This window comes from Electrophorus electricus, chromosome 11 (genome assembly GCF_041902795.1).
Source record: "Electrophorus electricus isolate QZ-2024a chromosome 11, ASM4190279v1, whole genome shotgun sequence".
NCBI lineage: Eukaryota > Metazoa > Chordata > Actinopteri > Gymnotiformes > Gymnotidae > Electrophorus > Electrophorus electricus.
This window is the reverse complement of record NC_137507.1, coordinates 7,367,470-7,394,424: the sequence shown is the minus strand read 5'-3', so window position 1 is coordinate 7,394,424 and position 26,955 is coordinate 7,367,470. Positions and strand designations below refer to the sequence as shown.

Below are 26,955 nucleotides of genomic sequence, written 5' to 3'. Positions count from 1 at the left end.
AATAATGCAATAAGTCGAGTAATAAGTCGAGTATTTGTTGCAATTTTATTTGGAAAATAAACGACATTGTTCCGTAAATCGTAAGGTTGCTTTTCCCATAGATATCAATAAATAACAGCCCTGGCAAAGTAAGGACATGTAAAAAAAAACAAAAAAAAACCCAACAACTTTGAGTTAATTAAGAAAATGTCATACAAATCGGGGGAAGAAAAATCTTGGCAGTGTTTCGGTTACAACATGATGTTCAGATATAATTTACATTTCACATGTAATGATTTGTATTTTTAAATTTCATTACACATCTACACCCCACCTCCCACAAATAAAAGCTTTATCTGGGTCAAGCAAGATTTTTGAATCAATAAAAATACATCTGCTGTAACCTGTAAATAGAGTGATAAATAAAATGAACGGTAAACTTGAAAAATAAAAAACTGTGCTCAAAGCACGTAGCACTGAGAGGTTACAGGGGCTTTTCCGAGGCGTACCCTTCCATGCCAATTCCACACTCTTCTTCATCATCTGGTGCCCTGGCACTCCTCTCCTCCTGTTCCTCTGCCTCATCCTCCTCATCATCCTCTTCCTCATCCCCTTCCTCTTCATGGGCAACTGACCTGCCAGTCTTGGGGCCCTTGCAGATTTTGAGGTGGCGTGTGAGGTGGTATTTGGTAAGAAAGCCCTTATTACATTTCTCACAGATGAATTCCCTCTTCCCATCGTGAGAGTTCAGGTGCTTTTTTAGGTGGTCAGTCTTGAGGAACTGCTTGTCACACTTTGGACATGTAATCTGACGGTCTCTGCGAAAATGAGAGAACCAAAAGCAGTCGTCAGCTGATTGAAACCGAAACAGGCCCTAAAAATATCAAATGAAATTCAGTGAACATGCATGCTTGTCATTTTATAACAACTTGAAACAGAACATACAGCAAGAAAACCAGGGAGTACCGTGCCCTTACAGTGAGTGTGTATACATGTGCTGTTTGAGGTCCTGTTTCCTATTGAACATCTTGTCACAGTGGTCACACTTGATATTCCTGACACCCGTGTGAATGACCATATGAGACTCTACATGGGCCTTCTGGGTAAAGGACTTCCCGCACACCGTGCACCGGAAATTCTTCTGACCTTTTGTACAAAAATCACACGTCACATCACAAACCTGTAAGGAGACAATGACTGCGGATAAAAGGTGACATTTTTCACCCCATACTAAGATTAGGCCTAGACTAAATCATTTTGAAAACAAACTTCCTGTTTTGTTATTTTATCCAGGATTAAGCTACAAAGAATAAATTGCCAAAAAGGCTAATATGTCTAAGAATGAATGAATACTTGAAAGAACGTGTCAATATAACTGTATTAGCAGTAGGCTAACTGTCCCTCTACACCACCACTGGAGCCGTGGTAAACCGGACATTTCCGAGCAGATACCTGTGTGTATTCTTAGATGCATCCTAAGGTTGCTAGGGTCACTGAAGGCCTTGCTACAGTAGCTGCATTTGTGCGGTCTCACGCCCATGTGACCCATGAAGTGCACGTTCAGCTTGGTGGAGGTTGTGAACGCTCGTGAACACATATTACACTTAAACTTCCTTTCCCTGCCTTGTCGGTGCCCGTTGCTCTGTGTGTCACCACTGGTGTGGCACTGCCATGACGGGGAGGAGGCGGAGCTGGGCGTCTCATTGGGCAGCTTATCCTGGGGGTGGGGCTGACTGTGCACTGAGGTGTGAGCAGGGTCTTCCTGGTTTGGGCTGTGACTGCTGAGGTGTGACTTGAACTCAGAGAAAGAGGTGCATTCTTTTCCACAGTGACAGATTTGTCCCTCTGGTACTTGAGGTACACCTACAAGTGAAAGATGCAGAAGAAGACATGTGAAACTCCGCAGAGCCTGCTTCAGGTGCACCGCTGACCTCACTAAATGTTCCCGTCCAGCTCTGACCAAAAAAAGGAATATTCTGCTTCAACAAAAAACAAAGAAAACTAAAGTCTGATTTTGCTCTAACTGAGACAGTCAAGTTTGTCCAACTCCAGTCCTGAAGAACGTCAGGTCCGGCGTGGGACACCCTGGAGTAAGCGTTTCATATAGACTCCAGTTGCCGTCCTGTGAGGTCATGCAATGTTTAGTGTTCTCTCTACTCTAACACACCTGACACAATCAGTCAGTCACGTAACATTTCACATCTTTAGAGAACTGGATTACTATCTTACCCAGCTGTCTGCTGTATTCCCTGCTGTAATAGAACAGCAGCTCTTGCTCTGGGAGAATCTCCTGTGACGTGCAGAAGTAGAGCTTCCCGTTATCGATGTATGCCACCAAATTCTGCTCCTCCGTGGTCCTGCAAACACATGACTTAGCTGGTAGGATTCGACGACAGAGATGACAACTGTGAATCAACAGCGTTCCATTAACGTTATGATCAAAGGTTATATGGTTGCCTTGGAGACTGGGTTACCTCGCCTTTCTCACAAACATCATCCAGTTACATTCGTGTTCGTCTGTCGTCACTATACAAAATTCTTGGATATCATTGTGGAACATCTAAAAATCAACAACAGAATTTGCCTTTTATCTTTCTCCTCTCTGAAAGTCATACGTTTCCATAGTTTATGTTGAGAAAAAAAGTCCTAAATGTGTCTAAACCTTATTTTATGGAGCAGAGAGTAAAACATAAGTGAGCAAAAAAAACCATGCTGTTATTTTTAGGGGGAAACGAGGCTTCTCATCTCACGACATTAGTGGACGAGTTTCCTATCATCTCGGTTTGGACAGTAACAGCGACCTTCCATAGTTGAGGGGTGTCCTTGTCAGACCAGTCTGTTAGCTCCACACTGCTACAGTGCTGCCCAACCATTGGTCCAAAGCAGGTCCTGGTGGGGATGGTCTCTCGTGTAAATACACCTGAGGATACAACACGGAGAAGACGTATGATATCAGCTGGCTATTATTTGTTATGACATTCAGGACTCTATCACTTATTAATACTGATCCGCATTAAATATGCACTAATTCAGGGATACTGTTGATTTGACACAACCATGTATTTGTTAAAGGTAAATTATCATGTTAGTAGTATATGTGCGTTTATTATAACACCCTTTACATTTATTTGCGAAGAACAACTGGAGCTTCAAAACTATTTTTAGTGTCTTCCTAACAAAATGTCAATATTATGCATAATTAAAATCAAATATCTGAAATGTATAAGTTTACAATGTTATAACAGTTTTTAAATATTAGATCAGTAAAAGCACCTAATGAAACTGTCCGATAGACTCACCAGTGGGCTCATCGGCCACAGATACACGAAGGCACAGGGGTTGGGGCAAAGAAAGGCGTGCCCTGCTCTGAATGGGCGTGTCTGGGATGAACGTGACAGGGCCGTGCTCAGGGCAGTCTGAGTTGAAAGAACGCTCACATAAAGTGCACCCTGTGCACATTAATCACAATAATAATCGTGATTAGCAAAAAACCTCAGTACTGTAATATATACAGTACTCTCTGTACACTCTGTGTTTACATATTAAGTAATATTTAGTTTATTTAATTTCTTTAGTAATAGATTAATTAGATCTAAATATTACACATGTATTTGGTAATTTTTTTTTATATTGTTTCTGTTGATATTGTTAAATGTTTGAGAGGACAACTAAACTTGTCATAGCACACAGTAAACATCAGCTGATTGAGGAGCAGGGCGTAGGGGAAAGACTTTCTACTGTTATCTCCTCTCTGTAAACTCCTCCAGTGGGATCCAGCCAACCATATTCAACACAGACTGGGGAAGGTGAAGGGATACTGCACAACTTACAAATAGTGAATGCCGTGGCTATGTTCTCCTTATTTGAGGTGGAGTCCTCCAGTTGTAGGGTGGAGTTAACCAGCACCAGACTGCTGTCTGGCCCCAGAGACACTTCTGTGGTGATGGGGGACACGTTTACAGGCTCGAGGCCCAAACCTGAGGGTCCATGCAGAGACACGGGTTCCAGCTGAGCCTGAGGCACCACGGCTCCAGCAAGCACCACGCTGACCACCCCAGAGCCCAGCTCCCCTCCAGGGTGCAAAGCTTCGCTCAGAGTCCCCGGGCCCCCGGACCCTCCGGAGCCGCTCCCCACCCTACCGCTCATATGCTCCTGTTCCATCACGACTGGCAGTTCCAGCCCAGCACCGTGCAGGGGCATCACTCCCCCTGAGGAGTCCACCCCAGCCAGGCTCTCGTGGGTCTGAGTCCTGGCCGCTAGCTGCTGCTGCGTCTCCACTGGCACCACCACCCCTTCCATGGCAGTCAGCTCCTCTCCCATCCCGTCGGGAGACAACGGACTGTTGACGCGTGACTCCATCGTAAGTCCAGTGGTGTCCAGCTGTACCTCGTGAGCACTGCCCTGGTGGAGGTCAACTTGCCCACTGACCTGCCGTGAGTCTATGGTCACCATAGCCTGATCCAAGGGCCCTCCAGGGCCACTGTACGGGTCTAGGCCGGAAGGGTTATTGTTGGGTACAGACAGAGTTCCATCCATGTTAAGACTGCTGGGGTGTATGTACTGGGGCGGAGGGCGATCAGCCAGATATGACAAAATACCTGGAGACCGAAAAAGGGCATATTAATCCAACCGGACATTAAAGAGTCTTAGAGTATCTACTGCACATCTAATACTTTACCTGGAAGGATGTGTCTGAAATAGCTACTCTCCAGGTGTGGGTATGGGGGAGGAGGTAAGGTATAGTTCCTTTCTGGAAGGCCACACATAACCCCTCTATCTCCTAAAGGACCCATGGGGAGCATCAGAGAGAGGGCGGAGGGCAGTGACCCAAGGGATGGACCCAAGCTTGGTATGGCTACTGGCATGCCTGAAAAAAAGAAGAAAAAAACAAACATTGAATTGATTTTGTGAGTAAATTGCAGCATGATACATTAATGAAGGAGAAATGGAAACAGAAAGTGTGACCTGGAGTGGCAATGGAGTTGTGAGTGGGTGAGGTAGGTATGCCTAGATGGCTCGAGCTGACAGAGGGTACACTGAGTTGGTCCATGCCCACGGGGTTAAGGTTCATGTCATTCATTCTGAACAAGAGTGAAAGAGACAAGCTGAAAACTGCTGCTTAATATCAAGCAAGTATCAGCATAATAGCAACATTAAAGAAATACATGTCAAAGTAATTAAGCTAGTTACCTGAAGGCTTGCTGTCAGTTATGGCACAGCAAGGGACATTTTTTTAACTGCAAAACGTATGGCAGAATTAACAGTAAAAACGTTGTGATGCTCAGGTACATTTAAATCTGTTGTTTTAATTACACTTGTTAACCTAAAATGGATACAAGGCATAAGTAATGTAATTCTAATTATCCATAGCTGGCTTACCTGTGTTGGTAGCCATACATTCAAATTTGAGAAACACACTAAGGTAACTAACAGTAACTAGCAAGCTACATATGAAACTGAAAAGACATAGCTACATCTAAAAAACACTCCAAATCTTATTTAGCACCACGTTACACGCATCGGAAAGTAATCCAGTTCTCAAAAAATATTAAAAACAATTGAAATTGGGTTTCCATCATGCATGCTAGCTAGCTAGCAAGCTTGTGCTAAAAAAGAGAAGTACGGAATAAGAGGTATCTTGGTATCATATCTTACGAATGCCATTAAATATATGAATATACCAGTACAGTTCAAAAAGCAATACAGTACAACTGCTCAAATTCAAGCCTGAAATTCCTATTTTTCCTAAATTCCTAAAACATAATGAGGAAAACAATAACATGACTAAAGACAAGGGAGTAAGGAGCAAGGAGCAAGGAGAGGGACAATCTTTCAAAATAATAGTCCCAAACTCTGGTCACAAATGTTGCCCGCTGATATAAAAGTCACAAGCGCAGCAGACTTGAATTTTGAAAATGGGGAGAACTATTGGTGGCGCACTATGCGCCGGAAGTGGATCGAAAGGCGGATGTTAGCTTGCTGGCTTAAAAACCTGCTGTGTAATCTTAGAGTTGAGTGCGGCACTGGGAAATAAATATAAATAAGGATTCATCATGCCAGATTATTTAGGATCAGAACAACGCAAAGTAAAAGAGGAGGAGAAGGACGACGGCCCAATTAGAGGTACTGTATTGAGAAGTCATTTTGTTTAACAAACTAGCTGGTACCTTTTACGTGGAAAATATATTTGGATACCTAACTAGCTCTCGCGCTCGGACTGTTAGCTAGAAAGACGGTATTTAACAAATATTTCAGAATAAAGAGGAATTAATCTGGATGTTGTCAGTTAAGCGAACATACAGTATTTGTGGGGGAAATCATTCTTTTGTCGCTAGCTAGCTAACGCTAGCGTTGGTTCCTTGTTTAGGTCAGCTAGCTGACTGTATCAAAAGCAAGGCGATTTAGCTGTTAACATGTTAGCATGCTAAGCATTTATTAAGACAAAACCACATAGCCTCTCTTTAGTTTAGCTGAGATCCACTACTGAGTCCTAGCATAAGTTTTCGCCGGTGCTCCCATCACTACCTTTTGTACAGTGCGGTAGCCAAGCGAGCAAGTCATTTTTTTAGATCCATTAACTATGTCTTAGCAGTACACAGCATTGTAACACATTTGCTGTCTGATGTGTCGCTCTTCAGCTCTGGATGAAGGCGATATCGCTCTTCTGAAAACCTACGTAAGTACTCATGTCTTTCATGACTGATCATGTTTAGGCATAAAATCCAGCTAGTTGCTTAGTGTATTTTTAGCTTGCTAGTTACATAACGGCTTTGACATGTCCAAATGTGGGCAGAAAGACAGTAGTAGTGTAAATCTCTTAAAGAGTACAAAAGACACCAACACCAACTTTTATACCAATATGTTAACACACAGGGCCAGAGCACCTATTCACGTCAGATTAAACAGGTGGAAGATGACATCCAGCAGCTTCTCAAGAAGATAAATGAACTCACAGGTACGTGTGTCAGCACAGCAGGGACACATGCAAGCCAAGCTGGATGTATGGAGATGCTGGCGCTTTCCTTAGTCATCTGTATTACTCGACACTTGATGTCTTGCAGTAATAAAGTGTCATTTGGTGTGACTGTACAGACATGAAAGTGTCTGATACAGGATTGGTGTGACTGTATAGGCAGGAAAGAGTCTGATACAGGATTGGTGTGACTGTACAGGTATTAAAGAGTCTGATACAGGATTGGCTCCTCCTGCATTATGGGATTTAGCTGCAGACAAGCAGACGCTGCAGAGCGAGCAGCCTCTACAGGTGGCCAGGTATGTGGGGGAAAAAAGAACACTTCCACACCTTGATATTGTAAACACTTTTTTTTTCTAAAAACAACCTTTAACAGATTCTGGAATGAAGGATTTCATCAGAAAGCAAAGATGAAATGACTCGTATCCTATAAATGCGGTTTGTTTGACCTTTAGATGCACAAAAATAATCAATGCTGACTCTGAGGATCCAAAGTACATCATCAACGTGAAGCAGTTTGCCAAGTTTGTGGTGGACCTGAGTGATCAGGTCGCCCCCACGGACATTGAGGAAGGAATGAGAGTTGGGTGAGGACGCCACACCTGGCAGAGCAGCAGTAGGCAGTGAAGTTCTCCAAGATTTTGGGCTATTTCATAATGTACTGGCCTGGTTTGTTCTTCTTGTCCTCCTAGTGTTGACCGAAATAAGTATCAGATCCATATTCCACTCCCACCCAAAATTGATCCCACCGTAACTATGATGCAGGTGAGAAATTACTTCGGTTTAAAGAATACGAAGATAATGTTGCAATAGAAAGATTAACGTTTGCTGCTGCGTTTTGGGATACTTTTAAATATCCAGTGATCGTCTGTGGTTCCTGTCAAGTGAACTGCTGTGAGATACAAAGTCTAACAGAAGGCGCTAGCATGAGTGACTCTTAAGAATGCCTAAATAATTTCCCCATAAATAAATCTTTATTCTTGAATAGGTAGAGGAGAAGCCAGATGTAACCTACAGTGACGTGGGAGGCTGCAAAGAACAAATCGAGAAACTGCGAGAAGTGGTGGAGACCCCTCTGCTTCATGTAAGCCACCAATGCTTTTAGCCTGACCATGCTAACGGTGCGTTCGGTTAACTCCCACTGGTTCCACCTGGGTCTGAGTGCTTTCGTCCCAACCCCCAGCCGGAGCGCTTCGTGAACCTGGGCATTGAACCTCCTAAAGGAGTGCTGCTCTTCGGCCCGCCAGGCACTGGTAAGACGCTGTGTGCCCGTGCTGTGGCCAACCGCACCGATGCCTGCTTCATCAGGGTCATCGGCTCGGAGCTGGTACAGAAATACGTGGGAGAGGTGAGTTTCGAGGAGACTGTGTCCGTTGCGTTGTTTGTCAAGACGCGTTGTTGCCGAAGTACAGTGGGTTTTGTATTTCTCATTAGGGCGCCAGGATGGTGCGAGAACTGTTTGAAATGGCTAGGACCAAGAAGGCTTGCCTCATCTTTTTTGATGAAATTGATGCCATTGGAGGTACTATGACTTGTTGACTTTGCACCAGTACCCCCTTACTTGCACACCTTCACACACTAATACCCCCTGAATTACACACCTTTATAGCAAATGCCACTCTAAGTGGCACAGAAATGTAAATATGATCATGTAACCTTAATCTGTCCAGCTAGAAAGAATCAACTGTGTGAGAGTCTATGAGGAGATAATCTATTTGCTTGTGCTGTAATCTACGTGTGTGGTGATGGAGTGTTTAACATCACAGGCCCAAAGCTTTGGAACTCCCTCCCCTTGCACCTCTTTCTCTGCCCATCACTGTCCACCTTCAAAGAGCATTTAAAACCTTTCTCTTTCAGACTTTACAGCCTTTCCTGAGCTGTAAATTCTTTTTGTTTCCATTGCCTCACTGCTTTGTTTTATTATAGTTGTGTTTTTCTCCCGTCACTCATTACTGTAACTTTTACCATGTCATAATCTCTCATTTTTAGCTTCATTTTATCTACCTTTTAAAAATGTTTTCATTTTAACTACTGTGTTGTCATTTTATTATTCTTGTGATCCACCCTGCTATCATTTCTTATAATTTGTCATGTTTTCATTTATTGTAGTGTCCTTAAGTATCCTGAAAGGCTTATTATTATTATTATTATTATTATTATTATTATTATTATTATTAATATTTTATTTATATTATTATTATCGTGCAGGAGCCCGTTTTGATGACGGTGCTGGAGGAGACAACGAGGTGCAGAGGACCATGCTGGAACTGATCAACCAGCTGGATGGCTTCGACCCCAGAGGGAACATCAAGGTCCTGATGGCTACAAACCGACCCGACACCCTGGACCCGGCTCTCATGAGGCCTGGCCGGCTGGACCGCAAGATTGAGTTCAGTCTGCCTGACTTAGAAGTGAGTTTGGTCTGAGTGCTAACCCACCACAGTCCTGATTGATTGGCTTCAGTCATCAGTTTTGTGATATTTTGCTGCCACCTATTGGTGGAACCTAAAGGAATACTAAAACTATAAACATCAAAGAAACATGCAATATTTGCTGATTTTAAAATTATTTTAGGATGTTTGTCAAAAATGCCTTGCAAAAACATGACCTCCAGGCTTTCAAAGGTCATACTTTCAGAGAATATTTTTTAATTGTCTGTGTCTCTGAAGCCAAGCATTTGACCAACTTTCACCACACCTTTTAAGTCCTTTGAATGCTAAGTCATATGTGCTGAATCGTGTGTGCTATTGATAGAGTATTCCTTTAATATAGCGCTAGAAACTCTTGCTCAAAAGAAAAACCGTTAAAACCACTGCAATTATATGTGTCCTGATTTTTAAAAACTTTTTTTTTTGTGGCGTTGTGTTCAGGGCCGTACCCACATCTTTAAGATCCACGCCCGTTCCATGAGTGTGGAGAGAGACATTCGTTTTGAGCTTCTGGCACGCCTCTGTCCCAACAGCACAGGTACATCTCTTATCCTAAATGCAGCCAAATCTCTGTGGTCCCATAAAACCGAGATAAACAGAACTTCCATCAGCGACTCGGCATCTTGCGTGGACTCATTCTGATAATGTTCCCGGTTAGGTGCCGAGATCCGGAGCGTGTGCACGGAAGCTGGGATGTTCGCCATCAGAGCCCGAAGAAAAATCGCCACGGAGAAAGACTTCCTAGAGGCCGTGAACAAAGTCATCAAGTCCTACGCCAAGTTCAGCGCTACCCCGCGATACATGACCTACAACTAGTCCAAACTTTCACCCCACTACAAATCTCTCACTTTTTCTTTAGTGTTACCAGTAATGAATAAACATTAATCTATCAGCCATTTTAAGTGACCTTTTTGCTTTTTTTTTTTTATCAGTAGTAGAAATATTTCTTCACAAGTCCCTCTGGACTTGATGCACGGTCCCAGGAAGCCAAGGGAACACGTTCAGTAGTGGAGTTGTGTGTCCAGTATGGGAACACTGACCTTGACTGTGCTGAGCAACATTAGTCAACTCTCTGCACAGAGCGTGTCCTTACAACACACAGTTTGCTGAGTTTGTTATGTTTATGGACAATCAAGACACAATCAAAGGGCTCGATTTAAAGGTTGTCTTTCCAGTGTTGTCATAACACATGCCCATCCTACAGTCATAATTCATCTCAATTATTTTTAGTTATATTAAAAGGTGCACTGTGGGTCATCTGCAGGATGTAATCTGGGGACTATACAGGGTAGGGACTCCCACGCAGGTTGGGAGGTGACATCTTTCATTAACCTCATTTGGAATTTTTCATTGTTTTTATTTTTTAGCCTTACTTTAGTAAATGTTATTCCATGACTTATGAGTAAAGTTCTGTATTTTATTATTATGTCAAACATACATTACAAAAGGCCACAAATGGCTGTGCTACGATCATCAACCCTGTTTTTGAGAAACTGTTTAAAAGGCAAGGTTTTTATGACATACATACAATATATATATAAATTGCACAGTGTAAGGTTTGGAAATAAGACATAAGCCATATACATGTCAGTGTAATATGATCGGTAATTATTACAACCCTTATCTGACAGTCTTACTACAGTGGTAGTTCCATAGTTATTACCTTTAAAAAATGCCATGATTTAGCACTCTCCCAGCCATCAGTTCTCAGTGAAATAGACAAACAAGTAGAATTGTTTTTCTAATTTGAATGTTTAATTTTATTACACAAAATAACTCATCTATAAATTATTACATAAGGTAAACTGCCACTGTATTTAGGGCTTTGGTCTTCATTTCTAGGCAAGAGAAACTATTAAAATATCAGTATGAGGTTCTTAAGTGATAACAGCTTTAAAAAAAATCTCCTGTTAACATGTTTTAATGTTTCCACATCATTTTGGTTTCGGTCTTACATTTTTCACCCCAACTTTCTTCAGAGGAGGAAGAGAGGGTGGTGAGTCACACCTCTCGTCTATAAACACACAATTAAGAGCTAACTATGATTATACCATTAACACACATTCATGAGCAATGTATAAAAATAGAAACTACTCGATATTATCAGCAACTTTGATTCAACATTTCAGAATGAAGTTTAAAAACCAAAACATCCTCCCCCCACTCTCAACAGCATAAAACAGGAGAAATAACTGTCAAGTGTGAACAAGGTGGAGGGTTCAGGATGGGGGAAAACATTTAAACAACTGTGACCTAAATCACACAATGTAAAACATGTTTCAAGAAACTTTTTTTGGCTATTTAAATAGTAAAATTACAGTACCACAGTCAAAACTGTGTTATGAGGGTTTTCACAAGATGCTCTTGAGACTGTAATCCATTCACCAGGTAAATCCACCTTATCCATAAACTCAAGTACCTTCAATTCAAAGTTAAACTTCATTACCAGCATTTAAATAAATTAGAACATCGTAACAGTGTTTTCATGATGGACACTTCACCTTGCTGAAAAAAAGGTTGCAGAAAACAAAGCTAAAAATCTAATGACATTTATCTTGGCAATTCTCATATCAAAGACGTTTGAAAATAAGCAATGTTACTAAATACCTGATCCACTTTCTACAGTGAGACACTACTCCAAATAATTGCACTTCAGGAAGTCAAGAAAGTTTCATGGTACATGTTCACACTAAAGGCTAGTTGTATGTTATTTTGGTTGGAGACTAAGATTGTACCCAGTAGGAAAACACTTAAGGAATGCAAAGGAGATGGCGAGAACATGACTGAATGCCACATGAAGATGCCCATCATGTTGCAACCTGCTCAAAGCAGCACGCCTGGAGGAGACAGACCAGGTTTAAAGGGCGTAACAGGTACCCTGCTATGTTTCGCCCTCGTGTGTCAGACACGCGGTGAGACGGAGGAATATTTGATGGACTCACTGCTGTAAGCGCTACGGTTCTTGCTCCCATCGCCCAGAGACAGAAGATTCCAAAAGGCTCGGAACATATCAAATATGGTGAAATAGTTTCTGTACTGTATTCCAAAACAATGCAGCCAAATGTAATTCAGAGAAGCACAAATGTATCTGACCCTACTGATATGCGGTTTACAAAATAATGGTTTGTGGTTCACCAGACACTTGGTGGCCGACATTCAGTTTCCTGCCTTGGGCAGTTAACATCCAACTGCGGCAGCTAAATTAGAAAAAATATTTCACAAACCACCAGGTGTATGACAGGCGTGAGAAAATTAGTCACCCTTATTTTGGCTTCTTAATGTAATTCATCAGGTTTCCTGTGGTCTGCTCTTTTTATAGCCTTATAACATCTTTGTAAATCAACAAAGAAGTGCAGTACATGTATGAGACAAGAATACTGATTATTATTACAACAGCCCACAGGCAAAACAGTAATTTGAGATTTACACTACAAACTCTCCTAGTAATATTTCTCAGAAGGACGAGCCATGTCTCCCGGCTTGCCGTATTGTACCTCCAAAACCTAACTGTCTGTCCGAGTGCATTTCCCACACTCATTGGTCGGCGGGGCAGATGACAGAGGCCTCCCTCTGCTGGCAGTGTAGTACAGCATCATGAATTGTGGGAAAAATGAGACCAGGGGTCACGGCATCACTGAAGAACTGCATCGTGCTGAGCTCAGAAAGCAGAGTTCCTGTTCAGGACAACCAAACGAGCACAGAGCTGTTACTGGGCATTTCAAAGCAGCTAACGTTGTTAGCCAAACTACCGTGACTTTTACTGTCATCAGCGTTCACTCCTGCGACAAGTGTCTTTATCTGCATACATGTCCAAAATTCTAAGAAAATTGTAAAAAAAAAACAAACGGCAACACTTACTGCTACAGCCAGCAAGGACGATTTTCACGTTTATGGTCGCATACTCCTTAATAATCTGCAACAAACACAGTTTCACCGTTTTAAAGCCAGACGCTGCACACTGAACATGATGATAAGTGCAATAGGACAGGAAGACACTCAAAGCAATGGACAGATGTCAAAGCATTACGGCAGAGTTTTACTATTCACGCAGTGTACGTTTCACTCCACACGACACTTATTTTTATGATTCGTTTAGTTAATTTACTATGACAGCTGGAGACAACAAAAAAGCCTTAAAATGTTAAATACTCAGTCTGATGAGGTCTAGGTCCATGGAGAGGAATTCATGGAACATCTAAACGTAATCATGACAGCAAAACACATACATACACACAGACACACGTGATATGACTTTTAACGTTAAATACCTGCCAGAATGAAAACCAAAGCCCCTATTATTGATCGATTTATTTCCTCAAAAACAATACAAAACTTTACATTAAAAAAACCAAAATCCTGAGTTTGTAGTGGCCTCGAAATGAAGAGCTGTGATTGGACAGTGAACAGTCTCATTCAGGTAGGCCAGCAGTGCTCAGCACTGTGCTGTTTTGATACGTACGGAATGTAATTACTGGAATGTAATACAGCTGTGAGCCGATGGCATTTAGCACAATTTACATTCCCTCCTGACACTAAATCAGGATTTAATTAATCAAACATGTATTGAGTTTCTGTTACGAGAAAGAAGTATGTTAAATCAATGCTTTCCATTATACGCGTCTTTAACTCAGTCTTATGTCTGCACTGCATTTCACTGCATGCACTGTAATGACTGCGTCTTGGTGAGACACATGCCTTGATTACGTTTCAGGGAGAATTGTATTCAATTCTGACAAATTCAGAATTTTTAAATACAAAGCCTGACGTCAACATGAAAACAACATCATAATAGAGGTTTGTCTTTTCATTTTGCCTTGTATTCCACAAATTGCGATTGAACGGTAATGTTTTACATTTCATGGTTTTCTACTTCAATTTGGCATAAATTCTGCTCCATATAAATGACTGTAACAGATCTTGTTCCTCATGAACTATCCCACTATAATAGCATTTCTATCCCAATGTATTTATTTTATTGCGGCCACCTGGGAATATGTAATCTGCACCCTATTTAAGAGAGATGCCTGCTAATTAGCTGGCTATAAGGCAACAGTGACCACTGATTCTTTACCATGGTGTGACTCACAAGGATTTCTGATCACATGATCTGCTGTTGACATGGTAACTGCCAACCATTTAATTTTTGGTTGAGACAAGTGGCCAATAAAGAAAACAAATCAATAAAACAAGTAATAAATGTTACTGAGGGGGGAGGGGGTTAAAATTAATGTTCATCATAAATAGACATCAGCACCCTGAAGTTCTGAGTGAGTGATACCACGGACATGTTTATAGTTAATGACCTTTTATTTATGCCCCAGAGACCTTAAGCCTGATGCTCTGGGGAAACTGATTACTGTAATTACTGGGTTCAGCCCACTAAATCCCGTTAGACTGAACAATATCCAGACGGCCATAGTAGTTCAAAAACCGTGTCCTTAAGGTGGTCCTGAATAGATACACATCTGCTAAAAGAGCTGGAGGTGGTGGATTTGCGTACCGCCTTAACAGCCTTGGCTCCCACCGAGTCCATGAAGTTCACAGGGGTGAGGTCCAGTATGATGGAGTGGACGGAGCAGAGCGGCTGGACACAGAGCTCTTCCTCCTCATCCTGGCTCTCCGCCAGCTTCCCGTTCTTCTGCATGCCTTCCTGTTTCTGGGTCGGCAGCAGGTCGTGAGCCACGCCCTGTTCCGCATCCTGTCAACAGACGCAGTGCTCATGTTCTCCAGACGCTTATCCCTAATCCGCTCTATAAACTATGCGTTACAGTCTGATCCATACATGGATGCCTGAAAGGTGACGTTCTGGACTGACTTGATACTTGGAAAGACATTTTGTGATTTCTTTTCTAACACATGAGCATCCAACCTGTCCACCAGAGATCTGTTTCAGGACAGACTGCACTTGTCCCAGCCTTTACGTGTTGAAAAGGCTGCATCAGTGCACTCATGAGTGTTCGTACCAGTCTGATAACAGCGGCGCGTTTCTCCGCATGGCTCTGCTCCTTGCTTGGCTTGCCTTCTCTCTGCCTTCTCCTGCGCTTCTGCTGCAACTTTCTCTCTGCCAGCAGTCGTGTAGGATCCACCCCCGTCTGGAACAGCACAAGGTCAACATGCATGGAATAAGAGAAGACAAGTCTCACTGCAAAAGGCTGGACTTTTGGAGTGTAAACATGCGGTGGAATATTTGCACTTCAGGGGTCCAAACTGCAGGTCAAACGGGTCACCGTGCAGATCATTAGGATCTATAATGTATAACGTATGGCGCATGGTGTTTAAGGTATACTGTATGACGCATGGCGCATGGTGTTTAACGTATACCGTATGACGCATGGTGTTTAAGGTATACCGTATGACGCATGGCGTTTAACGTATACCGTATGGCGCATGGCGTTTAACGTATACCGTATGGCGTTTAACGTATACCGTATGGCGCATGCCGTTTAACGTATACCGTATGACGCATGCCGTTTAACTTATACCGTATGACGCATGTCGTTTAACGTATACCGTATGACGCATGCCGTTTAACGTATACCGTATGACGCATGGCGCATGGTGTTTAAGGTATACCGTATGACGCATGGCGTTTAACGTATACCGTATGGCGCATGGCGTTTAACGTATACCGTATGGCGCATGGCGTTTAACGTATACCGTATGGCGCATGGCGTTTAACGTATGGCGCATGGCGTTTAACGCATACCGTATGGCGCATGGCGTTTAACGCATACCGTATGGCGCATGGCGTTTAACGCATACCGTATGACGCATGGCGTTTAACGCATACCGTATGACGCATGGCGTTTAAGGCATACCGTATGACGCATGGCGTTTAAGGCATACCGTATGACGCATGGCGTTTAAGGCATACCGTATGACGCATGGCGTTTAACGTATACCGTATGACGCATGGCGTTTAAGGTATACCGTATGACGCATGGCGTTTAACGTATACCGTATGGCGCATGGCGTTTAACGTATACCGTATGGCGCATGGCGTTTAACGTATACCGTATGGCGCATGGCGTTTAACGCATACCGTATGGCGCATGGCGTTTAACGCATACCGTATGACGCATGGCGTTTAACGCATACCGTATGACGCATGGCGTTTAACGCATACCGTATGACGCATGGCGTTTAAGGCATACCGTATGACGCATGGCGTTTAAGGCATACCGTATGACGCATGGCGTTTAAGGCATACCGTATGACGCATGGCGTTTAAGGCATACCGTATGACGCATGGCGTTTAAGGTATACCGTATGACGCATGGCGTTTAACGTATACCGTATGACGCATGGCGTTTAACGTATACCGTATGACGCATGGCGTTTAACGTATACCGTATGACGCATGGAATTTAAGGTATACCGTATGACGCATGGCGTTTAAGGTATACCCTATGACGCATGGTGTTTAAGGTATACCGTATGACACATGGCGCATGGTGTTTAAGGTATACCGTATGACGCATGGCGTTATTAACCAAGTTTCCTGTAACTGGATTATATCGAAGTGTAGACAGATAACGTACATACAGACCTGCCTGAAGTGCATCTTAACCACTCAAATGACAGAGGGGAGGGGAGACGGGGGGAGGGGTTCCCATACCCACCTTCTCTTTGAGAGCGCTCACGTACAGGTCACTGTTTGCAAAGTAGATGGAGGAATTTAACTGGAAAATCTTAATCCCTGAACATTCAGTGGCCTGGAGCAAGAGAACAAAGGGATTATAAACACAAGAGAAAACAACAACAAAGCATGACAAACATCTTTAAACTCTGTGAATGTCTTTTTTTTAATGTCCTGATGTATAAAAATCAATTTATGATGTGATATTCAGCAAATAATTCAGTATGTGCAAATGAAAAACATGATTCTAAAATTATGATTATAACCTCTTCATACTCCTCGATGTCACAGTACAACCCAGTGTCTGAGACGTGTCCAAGAACAACACTTTTGGGTCTAGAAGACAGGACCAGTTATAAGAAAAATGTTTTAACAAGAGAAATGTTTTCTTCAACAAGTTTTCATAATATAAAGTTACAAAAACCCTTAACGTGAGGCACTCATTCATAGGTTACTCTTCTCTATGAAATAACTGAATAATAATATTGGAAGAAATATGAGGAAACAAAGAAAGAGAAAAATGTTAGTAACATGCCACCATCTAAATGCTTCGCTTTTTCTGATTAACGAGTTTAGCATAAAATTGTAAAGTAGTTCAACAGTGGTTAAAATATCCCAGATATCTCAAAAACCAGTCACAAAAGCCTAATTCTAAAGTTTTTTGGGGGGATGCATTGCTTTAATCGGTCATTTAATCTGTCACTTTTTTGACATGTCTGCACATTTGGCAGCGGTGCACTGGTGCAGTCAGACCTGGGCTTGTTTACCTCTGCGTTCTGTAGATGACGGTAAGGATGGAGAAGCCTATAGCCACAAGCAGCCCATAGTCCAGACCCAGCAGAACAGAAGCCATGAAGGAGGCCAGCCACACCACCTCAGGAGAAAAAGAACAGCAGCCACACATCAGGACAACTCTCACTCTCACACCCTCACACGTCTGGTGACGTCCATGCTGCAGAAACATCACCTCCTTCACATAAAGAGGGCTGCTGCGTTGCGCAACGCTCCAGTCGGTCTGTTATAGCCCTTTTACTTGTTCAACTTTACAGCTCAGTCGTTCAATGCTCGCTTCTTCCATTACCTATTACTACTTTTTCATAAATAGTTCTGACTCAAATTAGATGGCTTGATTTTTAGTTCATTACTTCATTAATTCAGTAAACAGTTCAATATTTAATTATATTTATGTAATAAATTTAAATAAATAAATAAATAAATATTTAATACATATTAATAATATTTTCAGATGAAAATACATAAAGCCCCTATTCCCTCATTTATATTTTCAGTCTCTCTCTGTCTGTGTCTCTCTCTCTCCCTATTTTTATAAAGAAAAACTGAAAAAAATCATTTGGAAACTTTAGTTTAATTGTAGTTGAAGCTTATGAAGTAACAGGAGTATCAACACCCCCCTCACATTCACATGTACATGTGTTGGTGCTAGCGGAGGTCTCTTTACAGCTAAGGGTTCAATCAACAGGCTTTTAAAAAAAAATATACCTTTATAAATTCACACTAGCCTAGTAAGGCTCACGCACTAGTTTAGCAGCTATGTACAACAACCAAACGCATGAAAGTTAGATGACCAGCTGTGTCTGCAGAGCAATTTCACAGACACTTGATAGATCTGAGCCAGGCTGCTTCGAGGGGTCACGGTCGAATATATTTAGAATATAGAATACAAGTTTCAGATTACGTCATGTGGTACCAGCTCAGCACAGTGGTTAGCCCCTGGAAAACGCTCCAGCTCTGCTGGTTGGCCATAGTGCAGTGGTTAGCCCCTGGAAAACTCACCAGTTCGATTTTGCTGGTCTTCCACAAGGCAGGAATGTCCTTCACTTGTTTGAACATGCCCAGAAGGTTCACCATGATAACAGCAGCAAGCACAGTCTGGAAAAGGAGACATGACGTGAAATCACCTTGAACAGAAGTAAGAGTGTTGTGTCTATAAAACTGACCCGTGCCTCATGGGCATTCAGAGAGCACCTGGTCTGAGCAACGCACAGAACTCGCTCAGAGTGTTTCTGTGTTCATGAAGACAGACGCCTTTACCTGCGGCAGGGGCTGGAAGAGGAATCCGATGGCCACGATCACCAGCAGGACAAGCAGGGAGGCCAAGAACCCAGCAACCTACGATCAGACACCAAGAGAAAGTCAGTTTCAGCATGGGCACAACTTCCTCTGTAATTCTTTATGGCTTTACAACAGTAAGGAGTCCACTGTCAGGAATCTTGACGAGCACAGGGGAGATAAACCACCCTAATAAATCACCCTCATGTAGAAAACAGCCACTGGTAAAGGAAGATATCGTCACACCCATGAATCAAGCAGTCCTTCTGTGTGTGTGTGTGTGTGAGATACCTGTGTCTTCCCCCCTGTACTCTCTTGGACCAAACTGCGAGACATTGAAGAGGTGATGGCGAACGTGTGGAAAAAGGAACTAAGGAAGTTACACAAGCCCAGTGCAATCAGCTCCTGCCAACACACACACACACACATTTCCTAGATTATATGGATTATAGCCATAAAGTCCTGTGCAACTGGGAGAGTGCTAAGAGGAAGAACCGTCATACCCAAATTCAAAGCGTTATAATTGTTCCCCCTGAGAAGTGTCCCAAATCAAGCCATACAGTACAGAGCAAAGGTCTTAGGACAGCCAGGGGATTTTAGCTTATTTATATGGGTGGCAAGTGTTTATTCACATGTAATATATAACTACAATATCTATGTAAACAACACACACACACACACACACACACACACACACAGTAATGTAATAAAACATTAACACCAATGCAATATAAATGAACATAAATATAATAATAAATCTCTAATAAAATCTATTATTATAATCTAAATAAAGTTATATATATTAGATGGTTAATACAATCTAGGTTTGATGCTTTTAGCTTCAGAAAGAATTGACCCAAATTCATTTACTCAATGTAATTAGGAAAAATTAAGATCCACTTAAAAAAACAAACAAACAAAAACAAAAAAAAAAAAAAAAAAAAGAGCCCCGCCCACAACAAAACCAAAAGGAATTAGGGAAGAATTTACTATGAGAATTTACTTTTTTTTGTTGAAGTGAATACACACTTTGTGCCCTGATAAAAAGTGCTAAATGTTACTTTTCTGCCTTCTACATACTACTTCTATATGTCCCTGGTAGCCTCTTTATATTACAGAAACTTCATGATTTGTTACCTGGTTTCCGTCCACACTGTAACCATACTTGAGAGCAAAGATTTTGGCTAAGGAAATTCCCATTGAGAAGCTGACGACTGCGATAGCCACGGCGTCCGTGACCAGGTGAGGCAGGACAGAAAAATCTGGGCAGCTGGGTGGAAGCAATCTTAGTGTAATAAAACAGAGACAGAGCATGGGTTACTCCTCATACACTGGATTCAGCACAAAAGCAGAGATACCTAATCCAGAGCCAGCAGAACCGAACACAACCAAGTGGCACTGAGCACGTCTTACCCTGTAGGAATTTTGCCCACAATGTCAACATTGTATTTCTCAAAAAGAGAGACCCCATATGAGACCCCAGTCGAGATGATCACCTTAAAAACATTGGAAAATGGAGAAACACAGCAGAGTGGATGTCAAACATGCATAGAAAATATTACTTTTGGACACAGAAAGCACGTGACGGCGATATAAGGCCACGGACCCTGTACTTTTTAAAAGTATAAAAGTATATTACCACTATGATCTCTCCAGGGATGGGGATGGGTAGTTTTTTTTTAAAACGTTCGTTGAATACTTTCACAGCGTAGAGAAAAACGATGCACACCAATCCCACGATGAGAGTGGTGATGTTTGTGCTGGTGATGTTTGTGAAGACTGCTACGACACCCTGCAAGAACAACCAAAAGGAAAGAAAAACATTTACAAGACAACACACAGTCTGGAGGTCAACCTCCAAGAACCAAGAAGCCAACAAAAGAAATAAATTCAGTAAATAGATAAATAAATAAAACAATTACAATAAGATGTAAAAACAAACATGAAGCACAATACAGAACATGTACTGCCTTTAAAAATGTTAATATACGCAGAACTACCTAGGTGGGTTTGAACTTTGCCTTCTCACCATGTGCGAACACAACGCTAGCTACTTCGAGAACAAAAATAAGGGTTACACCCTCAGAAACATGTTATGAAAACAGCAAGCAGAGGAGGTCGTATTTCCAAACACGTCGATGGAGCTTCTAGGGTTTGAGGAGATCACTCACACGGACGACGGACAGCGGCCCGCTGAATCGCCCGGTTTTAATCCCGAACAGGTACTTGAGCTGTGAGGCGAAGACGTGCACAGAGGCGGCGGTAGTGAAGCCCCGCACCAGGGGCTCGCTCAGGTAAATGGCCACGAAGCCAAAGCGCAGGATGCCCAGTACCAGCTGCAGGGCGACAACAACACTGGGGAACTACTTTCACACGGCTTTCCTGCTGTAAACGTTCCATAAACGTTCCATAAACATCGGCTACGTTTCCCTCGGCTCCAGCTTCAGACCAGGCTTAGGCAAGACATTCTGGAATCTGAAGATGTGAGACCATGTGAAACGTTTGTACTAACTAAAATACAATTTTCTTTCATTTATTTGTAAACAATTCTCCAAGCTGAAAGACTTCCACACTGCACAGTGCTACCATGTGGTAAACTGACTCACAGTTAGATCGGCAAGTAATGCTCATAACATGCTAAAATATGCATACTAATATAGATATATATAAAAATATGCATTAAAGCTGCGACCGCTGTCAAGCCCCGCGCTTTGAGGCTATAGAGTGATCTGATTGGCTGCCGTACCTGAATGAGCCCCACTAGTGTAGTGAGGACCACAGCCACCTGCACCCTCCTGACGTCCCGGGCGTCCACGTCCACCCCTCCAGTCCCGTTGGTGCCGTTCAGAGGAAACATGGAGTCGGGGACCTCTCTCACCACCACGCCCCCGATCATCAGACTGATCACCGCAAATGTACCTGGAGGAGCGAAGTCCACAAATCCCACCATTATAGCAAAGCGAGGAACTGTGAGCGATCAGGATTTAGTACGCGAGTGTTTCATGTAGCCAAGCACATGGAAAAGTGACAGTAGCACCGACGTTTCAGAAGATGCTTCCAAGATGATTCACGTCTCCGGGAAGAACTCACTCTACCAGCCCTACAGAGGCTCACGATCCTGAACCAACAACAACAGGCAGGAACCCTTTAGAGTTCGGCAGCTCTTTATAAACCCGGGCCTTCATAAACCGGGGCCTGTGGTTCTTTGATGCATTCCCAAGGAAGTCTGGGACAAAGTTAAAGATGCACAGACCAACACACAGGACAAAACTAAAGGTTAATCTTCCTCTCACACCATATGAAAAAGGGGGGGAACAAAACCCGTCAGCTGTGAGAACAACTCGAGGCTCCACTTCTCCTTACGTAACTAAAGAAGATTACAGTTACTGACACTCTTGGCATTCTCTGTGGAAAACTCCAGGGGAGTCTGAAGCAAAAGTGGTGTGTGTTTATCTTCCCGCTGACTAGGTGAGGCCTTTAAACTCAGCTCTGCTTCCATGCTTAGCAAAGCTAGACTCAACATGAGCAGAGTCACCCACTGGCAGACGCCACACAAACAGCCGAGCCTGACGAATGCCGTTCCACTTACAAGTAAGGACGCTCGTCACACAATCACTTAAGTACAATGAATGAATCAGCAAAAATTAACTCTTAAGTTTAAATGCTCCTCCATACATATCTGTTATGGCAACAAAGGCAATTTATTTAATTACTGAGCTAGCCACCACATTTCCTAAAGAGCCTTCACCAACAGACAGTACTTTGGATTGTTTTGCTTATACAGACTGTAACTTTATAAGAGTTACAGTTAAAAAAAAAGAGAAGAAACAAACACCTGCAACTGTGATTTGTTTAAAACAAAGATATCACAGTAATTATCCTTAAACACCTTCCCAGAGAACCAGAACTGTTACAAAACCTAGCATGCTAATGTTTTTATCCACACACACCGAGCACTCCTAGTAGTGTTGTATTCGGCAGAGATGCATAACGCATCACTGGAACAGGAAGGCTGCTTTGTCGACAGGTTTGTCACTGACGTTTAGAGAATCAAATGGACAGCCTGTCAGGCTGGGTGACTTCTAGCGAATAATAAGAGGCAAAGATGCACTGTGAAACATTTACAGCATATTTGCATTTACAGCATTTAGCAGACACTCTTATCCAGAGTGACTTAGAAAGTACTTTGTCATTTACTCATAGAATACATCCTAGTACAGTACAGTAGCTTAGAGTCCAATGTACAAATGAACTACAATACTGTAGAATACAGGGATCGATGCTGATGACTAGAAGTGCAAAATACATAAGGTCTATCTTGTTGTTTATGATAACTGCAATAAAGAACAAGTACTAGAGCTTGTTAGACAACATCAGTGTAATAAACAAAGCCCTACAATAAGTACTGACCAATACACTGACCAATCAAATTTTCAACATTCTTTCACGTACAAACGACTGACTGAGATCCTGCTATTCTTGAGGTCCAGTTAGAGAGAGAGCACCTTACACTCCAACAAGAGCCCAACATTAACTGAATATGCATGTGTGTGTGTGTGTGATGTTACTGAGGCTCACCCACTGATATATGCCTAGAGGTACCGAATAGAGTGTAGAGAACAACAGGGTAGAAAGAGGAATACAGGCCATTGACTGGGGGAACAGCTGCCAGCATAGCATAGGCAAGACCTGGGGAAGAGAGAGAGAGAGAGAGAGAGAGAGAGAGAGAGAGAGAGAGAGAGAGAGAGAGAGGGGGGGAGAGAGAGAGAGAGAGAGGGGGGGAGAGAGAGAGAGAGAGAGAGAGGGGAGAGAGAGAGAGAGAGAGAGAGAGAGAGAGAGAGAGGGGGAGAGAGAGAGAGAGAGAGAGAGGGAGAGAGAGAGAGAGAGAGAGAGGGGAGAGAGAGAGAGAGAGAGAGAGAAAGGGGGGGGAGAGAGAGGAGAGAGAGAGAGAGAGAGAGAGAGAGAGAGAGAGAGAGAGAGAGAGAGAGAGAGAGAAAAGGGGGGAGAGAGAGGGGGGAGGGGGGGAGAGAGAGGGGGGGAGGGGGGGAGACAGAAGACAGACATTCAGGCAACAAATACACATTACAGGTATTATTCATAAATTCAGGAATTGCAGAGATGAATACCATCTTTGACATCATAATTTGTTGCACATGAACTGACCTTGAGGGAGCTGCATGACACCTGTACTGAGCCCAGACACAACGTCCCCAAACAAGTACTTCCTGACGGGATAAGACGGCAGCCATGACAGGATGGGCAGCAGACCGACGAGCACAGACTTGGCCTTTTCAGAGGAACAGCTGAGGGAGAAGTGAGCTCGTGGTTGTCTGTGCTTCCGACACGGCCAAAGGTGCTGAACATCACCAAACTATCACTACTGTGTGGCCAGCAGGCACTGAAAACCACACTAGCCAAAATCGATTTTTTAAGGGTTGTTATGCATACTTTTGAAAAATACAAAATTCCTAAATAATCCATTCAGCATGACTGCAGATAATCATATTTAACTAACAATCATTAAGTATAATTATTATAATTAAGGGTGGATGATAGCCGCTCGTTCCAGAAGGGCTTGCCAAGCCGCAAGAGAGACATTGAAATGTTGAAATGCAAGGCATCGTTTCAGCGCCTCACCGCAAGTGTTGGGCTACCCTCTGTCTGGCGGTCTGGGGTGTCCTCTCCTTCTTATGCAGAAGCCTGGAGCTGATGTAGTCCTCGCTGAAAACAGGCCGCTCAAGACGGTACGCCAGGCTAGAGGAAGGCTCCTCCATGGTACACACATCATGTTCCATAACAACACGGAGGCGTCATGCGTGACAGCCGTGTACGACCACGCAGACACAAACGCTCTGCGCTCTCTCTTCCTGCTTAGAGAGAAGGGTGTTCACATGAAGGAAAATGAAACGTCTCAAGGGTCCACACACCTTGTCCAGCAGTGATTTAATCAAATGGAAGTAACAAGAGAATCCAAACAAGGGTTTGCTTCTTCTTTTTTTTTAGAATACCCACCATGCTGGTGTACACAGTGAGAGTCTACAGTTTATGTAGTCAGTGCCACATGGTTTGTCTTAGCTACAATCTTGCTTTGGATCACCAGACAGTTTCCAAACACTGTTCTGGCTGGCAGACCACTCCCAAACCAGCAGTGACATTAGCAAAGCCTGCATCTGATACACTACCGACTCAGACTCCACTGCTGTGTTGTGAACTGTCCACCACACAAAACATGCATCAGTTGCAGCAGCCCTGTGATCAAAACTGCGGGGAAGACGGTGGTTGATGTAGAACCACCGTGGGCTGCAGAATGCTTTTCATGTCTTAATTCTTCCTTTAAGATGAACTCTACCTAATAAAGTGGCCTCTAGTTGTAGGTGCAGAGTGTGCGTATACGCTACGGCACTGCTGGACACTGAATAATAAAACCACAGATGCTTCTGTGTCTTACAGCCCTCATGGAGACCAAGGTAAGCAAACACGGTTATGCAAGAGGTGGTGACAAGCCCTTCAAACGTTCTTGGCCAGACTGCTTCACTCGGTATCGGCTGCCCAGTCGGGGGGGTAACGAGGCTTCACTACAGGCTGCCAACGCCTCCAACACAAACCCAGATCTCCAAAAGCTCCTTTTCATTACTGGAGTTTCATCTTTTTGCCCAACACGAGAAGGGAGAGACAAACACCTCTCCACAGCAGCGGCTTTCCACTGGTGAACCAAATTAACAGACGTAGCTACGGAAACGGAGAGCGCGAGAGACGGCTCGAACCTACGACAGGCAGGCAGGCACGCGCCGACCGGAGGAAGTGACAAGTCACCGTGAGCTAGTAGCGCGAGCTACGTGATGCCGTGACGTGCTAGCCGGTGCATTCCTCACGGCAACCCGTCCTCTGCGTCACCGTTCAGCGATCAGGATACACATTCCCGATATTTACCATTTTTTATAGGAGACGTCTGACCATATGACCTAAAAGCAGACCTTACCTGCCGTAAGCTCCGTCAGCTCTGTGTCTAGATGGAGAGCTAGGTGGACAGACAGCCGGAGTATCCGCACGCCACTGAGCTAGTTACAGTTTAACAGCAACTCGCCCTCTAGCGGCGAGGGAGCGCCGGTAGCGCACACGTCACACACGTCAGCTTCCACGTCATCCGCCCAGGCGGTTTCGGAGATATGTGTGTTTTTCAAAATCCGGGAAGTGTTCAGTTTTCTTTATCTGTCTAAGTGACGTTTAATGGCCGTATTTATTTTTTATATTTACGTCAATCGTATTATAACAACGGACCATATTAATACAAATATGATGAGCCTGTGCAGTGCAGTGCAGTGGCTCATTCATGGCGCCGCCGCGTGGTCTGAAAACGGAGCGCGTGTCATAGAAGATGTGAGGGAGGGAGGGAGGGAGATGATGAGCACGTCTGTCTTTGCTTTAATACCCCAAGCAGTGAACCATGTCCACAGACTCTCTGCTGCAGTTTTGAACTCCCTGTGAAGTCCAGCATTATGTCACAGCAGATGTTGGCAACCATAACTTCAACTTCTCTTTTTCATATTCTGCTTTATGCCTGTGCTGGTATTTCCCAGTATCTGTAAGCTTTTGCTCAATCTATGACATCTGCTGGACATTCACTGATTGCTTCAGCATGCCAGTACTTAGGAAGGAGTTAGGATGGTTATTCCTTAGAGTGTCTGTATTTAATCATGTTTTGCCGAGATCTTCTCCGTGAATTGGTATCTCACTTTTCTTGAACTCTGTTGGAGGCACCAGTTCTGGGCACCAGTTCTGATATGTAGGTGCCAGGGTTCTGGGCTCTGATTGGTTAGGTAGGTGCCAGCGCACATGCAGTCATGACCCACCACCAGCACAGGAGG

The 26,955-nt window shown here is 43.3% G+C and overlaps 3 protein-coding genes across 9 annotated transcripts; 1 reads left to right on the top strand and 2 right to left on the bottom strand.

Annotated features, from left to right (window-relative positions):
- Window positions 1-26: 26 nt before the first annotated feature.
- prdm4 (PR domain containing 4) lies at window positions 27-5,791 on the bottom strand. Of its 3 annotated transcripts, none has more exons than XM_035527750.2 (12): window positions 5,359-5,791; window positions 5,170-5,216; window positions 4,945-5,060; window positions 4,658-4,846; window positions 3,810-4,577; window positions 3,279-3,428; window positions 2,730-2,899; window positions 2,454-2,539; window positions 2,209-2,336; window positions 1,432-1,842; window positions 957-1,125; window positions 27-797 (listed from the first exon to the last, which is right to left on the bottom strand). In XM_035527750.2, the coding sequence occupies exons 3-12, from the start codon at window positions 5,057-5,059 to the stop codon at window positions 464-466; spliced, it is 2,520 nt and encodes an 839-aa protein (XP_035383643.1). In that variant the 5' UTR covers window position 5,060; window positions 5,170-5,216; window positions 5,359-5,791; the 3' UTR covers window positions 27-463. The 3 variants fall into 3 exon arrangements, with proteins under 3 accessions (XP_035383643.1, XP_035383645.1, XP_035383644.1); XM_035527752.2 differs by having other exon boundaries at window positions 1,603-1,842; XM_035527751.2 differs by having other exon boundaries at window positions 2,781-2,899.
- A 144-nt stretch (window positions 5,792-5,935) lies between these two features.
- Window positions 5,936-10,277, top strand: psmc2 (proteasome 26S subunit, ATPase 2). The gene is made up of 12 exons (XM_027026633.3): window positions 5,936-6,102; window positions 6,618-6,655; window positions 6,853-6,934; window positions 7,152-7,251; window positions 7,408-7,539; window positions 7,645-7,717; window positions 7,941-8,036; window positions 8,136-8,300; window positions 8,387-8,474; window positions 9,161-9,363; window positions 9,823-9,919; window positions 10,040-10,277. The coding sequence occupies exons 1-12, from the start codon at window positions 6,033-6,035 to the stop codon at window positions 10,195-10,197; spliced, it is 1,302 nt and encodes a 433-aa protein (XP_026882434.1). The 5' UTR covers window positions 5,936-6,032; the 3' UTR covers window positions 10,198-10,277.
- An 837-nt stretch (window positions 10,278-11,114) lies between these two features.
- slc26a5 (solute carrier family 26 member 5) lies at window positions 11,115-26,174 on the bottom strand. 5 transcript variants are annotated; one of them, XM_027026632.3, is made up of 19 exons: window positions 26,070-26,174; window positions 24,728-24,957; window positions 24,254-24,393; window positions 23,669-23,779; window positions 21,837-22,009; window positions 21,262-21,426; window positions 20,730-20,882; window positions 20,504-20,586; window positions 20,228-20,375; window positions 19,382-19,495; window positions 19,073-19,150; window positions 18,815-18,910; window positions 17,788-17,894; window positions 17,287-17,356; window positions 17,004-17,096; window positions 15,345-15,473; window positions 14,882-15,079; window positions 13,240-13,294; window positions 11,115-13,055 (listed from the first exon to the last, which is right to left on the bottom strand). In XM_027026632.3, the coding sequence occupies exons 2-19, from the start codon at window positions 24,883-24,885 to the stop codon at window positions 12,916-12,918; spliced, it is 2,211 nt and encodes a 736-aa protein (XP_026882433.2). In that variant the 5' UTR covers window positions 24,886-24,957; window positions 26,070-26,174; the 3' UTR covers window positions 11,115-12,915. The 5 variants fall into 5 exon arrangements, with proteins under 5 accessions (XP_026882433.2, XP_026882432.2, XP_081578566.1 ...); XM_027026631.3 differs by having other exon boundaries at window positions 24,728-24,960; window positions 26,070-26,152; XM_081722440.1 differs by lacking the exon at window positions 21,262-21,426.
- Window positions 26,175-26,955: the final 781 nt, after the last annotated feature.